The sequence below is a fragment of the Quercus lobata genome, chromosome 12 (assembly GCF_001633185.2).
Source record: "Quercus lobata isolate SW786 chromosome 12, ValleyOak3.0 Primary Assembly, whole genome shotgun sequence".
Lineage (NCBI taxonomy): Eukaryota > Viridiplantae > Streptophyta > Magnoliopsida > Fagales > Fagaceae > Quercus > Quercus lobata.
In genome coordinates, this window is record NC_044915.1 from 12,351,663 (window position 1) to 12,360,696 (window position 9,034).

The following is a 9,034-nucleotide window of genomic DNA, read 5'->3' on the forward strand; positions in this document are numbered from 1 at the left end:
CAGAAACAAGAATTCATCTTCCAAAGGCTTGGGAAATGATGCGATGAGCAGTGCGGTTAACCAAATTTCTAGATCACCCTTCACGCGCAGAATTGAGGGAGGGAGACTTCCTCGGTGGTTCACCCAGCCCATATTCACCATGTACAATGGTCGAACAGACCCTGTGGAGCATATAAGCCATTTCAACCAGAGAATGGCTATGCACTCCAAGAATGAAGCCTTGATGTGCAAGGTGTTCCCCTCCAGTTTAGGGCCTGTGGCAATGAGGTGGTTTGATGGATTAGGTGCAGGTTCCATTGACTCCTTTAAAGAGCTCACTCAGACCTTTGGATCCCGCTTCATTACATGCAGTAGGGTTCCTCGGCCCTTACATTCTCTATTGTCTATGGCCATGCGAGAAGGAGAGACCCTGAAAACGTACTCGGATAGATACTGGGAGATGTTCAATGAGATAGATAGTGACTTTGACGATGTGGCCATCAGAACTTTCAAGGTCGGCCTACTTGCCAAGCATGGTTTGAGGAAGTTTTTGATTAAGAAACCGGCTACCAGTGTACGCCAGCTCATGGACCAAATTGATAAGTACAAGAAGGTTGAGGAAGACCAATAACAAGGGAATAGAAAGGCTAAGGTTGTCCCTCAGGAGATGAGGGACTTTAGGTCGGATCGATACAACAATAATAGACCTCGAAGGGATTTTGTTAGGCAATCTGGGCCCACGGCTCCTCAGATGGTTAACATGGTGTTCCGAGAACCAGTACGTCATGTCTTAGAGAAGATCAAGAATGAGCTATACTTCAAATGGTCAAACAAGATGGGAGGAGACCCCATAAGGCGTAACCAAAGCCTACATTGTCAGTACCACCAGGAACGAGGACATACCACTGAGGAGTGTAAAACTTTATGTAATCATCTGGAGTAGCTGGTCAGAGATGGAAGGCTAAAACAGTTTTTGTATTGGCCTAATGGGCAAAGAGACTATGCAGGGTTAGGGGCTCAGGGGAATGCTTCTTTAAGACCCCCTTTAGGCACCATCAATGTCATCATTGCGGCTCCAGGGAGAACCAGCTCTCGCCCCTCCAGTATGATGTCTGTAGCCCGACTACCTGCCAAGGACTCAAAACCTAAGCCAAAGGGGGTCAGGGTGGAGAACCGCCCGGCAATGAGTTTCTTTGAGGAGGATAAGGTGGGAACCATATAACCACATGATGATGCCCTAGTGGTTACCCTCAGGATAGGGGGGTATGATATTAAGAGGGTGATGGTGGATCAAGGCAGTGGGGCAGAAATTATGTACCCCAATTTATACAACGGGCTGGGCTTGAAACCTATGGACTTGACAGCTTATGATTCACCTTTGGTAAGATTCGACGGGAAAGTTGTCATTCCTAAGGGCCAGATTTGATTGCCCGTACAAGCAGGATTAGAGGTGGTGGAGGTGAATTTCATTGTAGTGGATGCCTATTCTCCCTACACGACCATTATGGAAAGACCCTAGCTTCACGCCCTGGGGGCCGTTTCCTCCATTCTGAATTTAAAGGTGAAATATCTGTTTGGAGATCGAATTAGGAGTTGGTTGGGAGTGGAGTCCTCAACCTCTGCTGAGAGAAGCTTATAGTAATCAATGACTTTGGCCAATATAGTGGAGTGAAGAAGAAGAACGGGAAGTGGCGGGTATGTGTGGACCTCACAAATCTGAATAAAGCTTGCCCCAAAGACCCTTTTCCCATGCCTCAATAGACTAGTTAGTGGATGCCATTGTGGGCCATCCTTAGATGAGCTTCTTGGATGCCTTTTAAGGATACCACCAAATACTTTTAGCTTTGGATGATCAGGAGAAGACAGTTTTTGTCATCTCTATCGGGAATTACCACTATAAGGTGATGCCCTTTGGTCTAAAAAACGCAAGGTCTACTTATCAGAGGATGATGACTAGGATGTTTGAACCGCAGTTAGGAAGGAATATTGAGATTTATATAGATGACATGGTGGTTAAGAGTAAGCAGGAATCGGAGCATATTAATGATCTTGGGAATATCTTTGAGATCCTGAGGTGGCACAAGTTGCGACTTAATGCTTCTAACTGCTCTTTTGGTGTCGGATCAAGGAAGTTCTTGGGATACATGGTTGCCCACCGCGGAATTGAAGTCAATCCCAACCAAATTAGGGCAATCAATAGCTTACAGCCATCTCGGAATCTAAAGAGGTCCAGAAATTGACAAGAATGACTGCTGCCATAAACTGATTCATCTCTCGGTCAGAAGACAGGTGTAGGCATTTCTTTCAGTTGTTAAATAAGTGGAAGAGATTTGAATGGATCAAGGAGTGCGTCCTGGCCTTCCAACAGTTAAAGGAATACCTTTCTCAGCCACCCATCATGTCTAGGCCTAAGGTAGAAGAGCTTTTGTTTGCTTACATTGCTGTGGCTTCCCATGTAGTGAGCCTGGTGTTTGTACGGGTTGATAGTGGTGTATAGAGGCCTAGTTTATTATGTGAGTAAGTCACTACATGAGGCTGAAGTCCGTTACTTACCATTGGAGAAGGCCATTTTGGCAATGGTGCATGCTATACGTAAGCTCCTCCACTATTTCCAATCACACACAGTTGTTATCCTCACCCAACTCCCACTCAGATCTCTTCTTCAGAGTGCTGATTACACAAGGAGGATTGCCAAGTGGGGTACGATCCTAGGGGTTTTTGATATCAAGTACATGCCTCGCACCTCTGTCAAGGGTTAAGTCCTCGCTAATCTGGTGGCCGAGTTTGCTGAAACCCCATTTGAAGAAAAAATTGAGAGATAGAACGTGGATGGAAAATTAGTTGGCATGGTCTCACTACAGGAGCCATTATCTTGGAGGGTACACATTGATGGTGCAGCAAATCAAAGGGGATTCGGAGTAGGGTTAGTTCTAATATCTCCTGAGAAAATCACTATTGAGAAATCCATGAGATTGGGTTTCTCAGCCACCAACAACGAGGCTGAATATGAGGCTCTACTGGTGGGGATGGCCATGGTTCAAAAAATAGGCGGAAAGACAGTAAAGATATTCTCAAATTCAAGGTTGGTTGTAGGGCAAGTGAGAAGGGAGTTAGAAGCCAGGGACGTGAGGATGCAAGAATATTTGAATCAGGTCAGGCACCTGCAGTCTAGATTTGAGTCTTTCAGCTTGTTGCATATCCGTAGGGGTGAAAACACGCATGCTGACTCTCTGACCACTCTTGCAACTTCCTCGACATAAGGTTTACTCCGGGTCATCCTTGTTGAAGACTTGTACAAGCCTACGGAGGTGACGAGAGAGATGGTCCATATCCATCAAATTAGGGTGGGGCCTAGCTGGATGGACCTTATAGTGCTATTCTTAAAGGAAGATATTTTTCCCTAGGAGAAGTCAGAAGTTGACAAGGTGTGAAGAAAGGGTCCTCGGTTTTGGCTATCCGAGGACCAAAAATTGTACAAATGCTTTTTCTCTAGGCCATACTTGCTGTGCATACACCTTGAGACATCAAAGCTATTTTTAGAGGAGTTACATGAAGGGATTTGTAGAAGCCATATAGGAGGCAGATCTCTGTTTCACAGAGCCCTTACCTAGGGATATTGGTGGCCGAACATGCAGAAGGAAGTACAAGAATATATGAAGAAGTATGACCAGTGCCAAATATTTGCCCCAAATATCCATTAACCAGGAGGGGTCCTTAATCCTCTGTCCAGCCCTTGGCCCTTTGCTCAATGGGGCTTGGATATTGTTCGACATTTCCTTATGGCAACAGGGAGTAAGAGATATTTACTAGTCGGCACAGATTACTTCACCAAGTGAGTTGAAGTGGAACCATTGGCAAATGTCAGAGACGTAGATGCCAAGAGATTTTTCTGGAAAAATATTGTCACTCAATTTGGGATCTCTCGTACACTAATCTCGGAAAATGGACTTCAGTTTAATAGCAAAGCCTTCAGGAGGTATTGTTGTGACTTGAGAATTACGAATAGGTATTCCAGCTCGAATTACCCACAGGGGAATGGACAGGCCGATGCTGTTAATAAAGTCATAGTGGGTGGACTCAAGAGGAGGTTGGATGACGCGAAGGGAAAATAGGTGGAAGAGCTGCCACACGTCCTTTGGACATATCAAACCACACCTCGTAGACTAACATGAGAGAACCTTTTCAATGACTTATGGAGCCGAGGCTGTTTTTCCTCTAGAGATTGGATTCCCAACACTTAGAACGAGTTCTTTCACTCCAAGCAACGATGATGAGCTGTTAGGAAAGAGCCTAGACTTAATTGAAGAGCAAAGAGAAAATTTCATGGTCCAACTGGCATATTATCAGTACAAGCTTAAACAAGGGTATGATGCCAACATGAAGCTAAGGCCGTTAGAACCTAGGGACCTGGTGTGAAGAAAGGTTTTAGATATTGCAAAAAACCCAGCCTGGGGAAAGTTAGGGCCTAACTGGGAAGGGCCATATCGCATTACTCTAGTGGCTGGAATAGGTGCAAATTATCTTGAGGATCTAGACGAAAACGTTATACCACGCCCGTGGAATGTAAGCAACCTGAGAAGGTATTACTATTAATAAAAGCTTTCTTTATCATATTTTGGTTTATTACATTATGCGTTACACGTTCCATTGCTGGTTCGAATATCAAACAAAACCTTAGTCATGCCTGGTCTCTCGAACCATATATTTTGGATAAATTAATACTTCAGTTCATTTCACTAAGTATTAAACAAAACCTTAGTCATGCCAGGTCTTTCGGACCAAATACTTTGGGTAAATTAATACTTCAGTCCATTTTACTAAGTATTAAACATAACCTTAGTTATGCTTGGTCTCTCGGACCACATACTTTAGGTAAATTAATACTTTAATTCATTTCACTAAGTATTAAATAGAACCTTAGTCATGCCTGGTCTCTCGGACCACATACTTTGGGTAAATTAATACTTCAGTCCATTTCACTAAGTATTAAACAGAACCTTAATCATGTCTGGTCAGACCACATACTTTGGGTAAATTAATATTTCAGTTCATTTTACTAAGTATTAAATAGAACCTTAGTTATGCCTGGTTTCTCGGATCACATACTTTGGGTAAATTAATACTTCAGTCCAATTCACTAAGTATTAAACAAAACCTTAGTCATGTCTGGTCAAACCACATACTTTGGGTAAATTAGTACTTCAGTTCATTTTATTAAATATTAAACAGAACCTTAGTCATGCCTGGTCTCTCAAACCATATACTTTGGGTAAATTAATACTTCAGTCCATTTCACTAAGTATTAAACAAAATCTTAGTCATGCCTGGTCAGACCACATACTTTGAGTAAATTAATACTTCAGTTCATTTTACTAAGTATTAAACAGAACCTTAGTCATGCTTGATCTCTCAGACTACATACTTTGAATAAATTAATACTTCAGTCCATTTCACTAAGTATTAAACAGAACGTTAGTCATGCTTAGTCTCTCGGACCACATACTTTAGGTAAATTAATATTTCAGTCCATTTCAATCCATTTTACTAAGTATTAAATAGAACCTTAATCATGCCTGGTCTCTAGGACCACATACTTTGGGTAAATTAATATTTCAGTTCATTTCACTAAGTATTAAACAAAACGTTAGTCATGCTTGGTCTCTCGGACCACATACTTTAGGTAAATCAATACTTCAGTCCATTTCACTAAGTGTTAAACACAACCTTTGTTACGCCTGGTCTATTGGACCTCTTGCATTGGATAGACTACTATCCTTGATTATTTGCATAAGTATTGGCCAGAACTAGGACTATGTCTGTTCCCTTAGATCTTTTTCTACTAACTATTTTTTCCATCTCCATGAGATTTAGCCTTCCCTGTTGGGGGCCTGGTTCTCAATGCAAATTTATGATCATTTTCTTTACTATTTATTTTTGTTTAATTTATCTGAATTAGCAAGCAAAGTCATCAACCCTAAGTTTTATCAGAAGGCAACACAATAACTACATCAACCAGAGAGTAAATGTTATAAATAGAGGTGGAATAAAAAGTGAAGTCTTTTCATTGATCAAAAGGAAGGTACATTATAAACAGTGGTGAACTACCACAAAAAAAAAAAAAAAAAAGGTACAAAAAGGGAAGTCAAAGGATCCTATAACTACGCCTTTGCTTGGGGAAGGTCCTCCTTGAGATCAACTTACTTAGATTTGGCATCACCAGCTTTGGACTTGGACTCAACATCCTTAGCCTTGGAGACCACATCCTTAATCGTGAGAGCATCCTTGGAGTGCTTGGCCTTGGTTGGTAGCTAGACCTCTTTACCCTTGCCCTTATCCTTGAGCCGAAGACCCCCCTTGACAACCTCCTTACCCTTGGCTGCCTCAATCCCCTAGTTTTGGTAATTAGTCTTGCTTGTCCCTGTTGAGACTTCAGTATCAGAAGAAGGGGCTTGGATGGTGGAGAGCTGTTTAGGGGGAGGGAGAGGAAGATCAGCGGGAGGAGGGAGCATCGTTGGAACTTCTTGGATGTCCTCTAGATAAAAAATGTTCTCAGCGCTCCTCCACTCAAAGGTAGCAGGGACTCCTGCTTAGTTGAGCGCTTCGGCCCATACCTCCTTGCTATAATCCTTGCACACCTCCACCAGCTCCTCCGCCAGCCTTATCTCCGTTTCCTACACTCCACGTTCGTAGGATGCTGTCTCCGCGGCCTCAAAAACTTCCCTGGCCACCCGAGCTCCTTCGTTAGCTTTCTATAACTCGGCCTTAAGATCCAAGACCAGCTGTCTCTAGGTGGCCAGCTTTTTCTCAGTGAGATGAAGCTTCTTACGTTGGTCCTCGACGTTCTTCAAGCTCGCCTCGGCACTCAGATGTGCCCTTTCCTCAACAACTAGCTTGCTAGCAAGCTCCTTGTTCTTTTGTTCAGTTGTGCCCAAGGCCCTACTGGTCTCGGCACGGAGGTTGGCCTTGACCCTGGCTTCGTTCCAGGCATCATTGACCCATTCCTCGACTATAGAAACTTTCTGGATATCCTACACATAAGCAACAAAGGAGGATGTTAGAAACAAAACAAAAGAGCAAGAAAAGAAACAAGTAAAGTGTGCCTAGGGGCTTACCATGGCCAGATCCCTCTTTAGGGACAAGAAAATCTCTTGCTACCTTACTTTCTTCAAGGCATCCATGTCCATGGGAAGTAAAAGGGGGCGCTCTAAAGCCTCGGCCACATGATAGGAATGACCTCTCTGGATTCCCAGATAGAGGCATTCTAGGGTAATGCCACGCCATCCAATTCCAACTTGGGGTTCCAAGTTGAATGGTGTACATTGGCTGAGTGCTCAACCTCCCTACTCTCCACTGAAGATTCTCGCGCTCTATCTTTGGTTATTTTCTGCTGCTTCGGGTCCTTCGGTAGGGCAATCTCCCCCTCCTCGATGTCCTTCTCTTTCTTTTTCTTCTTTTGCAAGTTTGGATTGGGGAGCAGGTCGAGCGGGGAAGGAAGAGGGGGAAGGGGAGGATTGTGGGGAAGCTGAGTCTTTGGGGCCTCCTTGGATGAGAACCCCTTGTTCCTCCTGGCGAGGATGTCTTTCAGGCCTTTCCTCAGGTTCAAGGCCATGTCTTCCACCTCCTCAGAGCTATTATCCACCTAGGCAATTATAAGTTTGGGAGAGTGAGCTGCGGAGGATCTATCGAGTTCACCCTCGAAGTTCGAAAGATTCATAGGCCTTTCTTGCGACTCTCCTTCTTCTTCGAGGCGAAACTTATCAATCTCAGCCTCCAGGGACAGGTGTGAGGAGGCTGTTTCTTCCTTCAGGGCTGCTACCTCATGAGGAAAGCAGTGGAAAGGCAGCTCAACGGGTGGCAGGTCTTCTCGAGCTAAGAAGTCGAGCACCGAAACGTCTATTCGGGCTAGTCTGGGATCATTGGCTCTTATTGCTTGGCCCACGTCTTGGAACAGATTTGACAAGAGCTCGAAGTCAAGTATGAAGTGGACGGCTCGTAGTTGCCTGTCTTCACTCACGAATATCTCGGACCTCTGCCCCTTGTTGAGACTTGTGATGTGAATGGAATGCAAAAATTGAAGGAGTAGTGAAGTTGTAGGGTTATTGCCCATGCTTCAGAGAAAAAGGGATCTAAACCTAAGGTACCCCACCTGGCTTTCGCTCCCAAGTTAGGTAGTGAAGACTGTTGTGCCATGCCCCAGAGGCGATTAAGTAGTCATCCTTCATATCCTTGTTGGACTTGGGAAGACACGATACGAGCCTAACAACAGTGGATCAGGACTTGAAGTAATATCCCACGTCGACAAGTGAATGACATTCATACATGTGAACGACGTCGTGCCATGTAAGTCTTAAGCCCATTTGCTTATTGAGAGCATCTACTTTACTTAAGACCTTAAATAGGTTAGAAGCGTACTGGTGGGGACATAACTTGGGGTTGATTAGGTAGTCTCAGGTCATCCTATCCATGGAAAGTGTCATTTCTCCTTCTATGAAAGCAATCATTAGAATGACAACCACCCATTTTTTTCTATCTGTGACTATTCGGTCTGGAGCACAATATCGCAAGGCTACCCCCTACGAAATGTGGTACTTAGCCCCGAAACCCTCCATACCGGCGGGAGTGTCTACAAGATGCTTAAATCTATCCATCTAGGCAGGCTAAAGGGGAAATAAAGAAGTCTTTAAGGAAAGGAAACGAAAAATAGAGGGCCGAGGAGAAAAGAACCTAAAAAAATGAAAACTTACGAGAAAGAAAACAAGTGACATTGCGGGAACTTCTTGAAAGTTGGGAGAGTGGGAAGTTCTTGAAAGCTTGAGAGTTTGAAGATTTTGTAAAATGAGGAAAAATTATTCCTCCTGGTGCCTTATATAGAAGGTGGAATTGAGTGGGAGTTATCTCGTATAAATTTCAAGGAGAAATGCTAGCCGTAGGATCTACATCTCACCATAGGATACGGGGAACAAAACGCTGCCTGGAGCATTTAATGAGATATTGCGGGTTCCGAAACATCAGGAACAGTTATGGGACACGCGAAACGACACTCTCACGTGTAGAA

At 43.9% G+C, this 9,034-nt stretch overlaps 1 protein-coding gene across 1 annotated transcript; it reads left to right on the forward strand.

The window, feature by feature from the left end:
* Positions 1 to 739: 739 nt before the first annotated feature.
* LOC115970244 lies at positions 740 to 3,239 on the forward strand. Its single transcript, XM_031089907.1, has 3 exons — positions 740 to 854; positions 987 to 1,186; positions 2,841 to 3,239. Exons 1-3 carry the CDS (start codon positions 740 to 742, stop codon positions 3,237 to 3,239), a joined length of 714 nt encoding a protein of 237 aa, XP_030945767.1.
* The last annotated feature ends 5,795 nt before the right edge of the window (positions 3,240 to 9,034 follow it).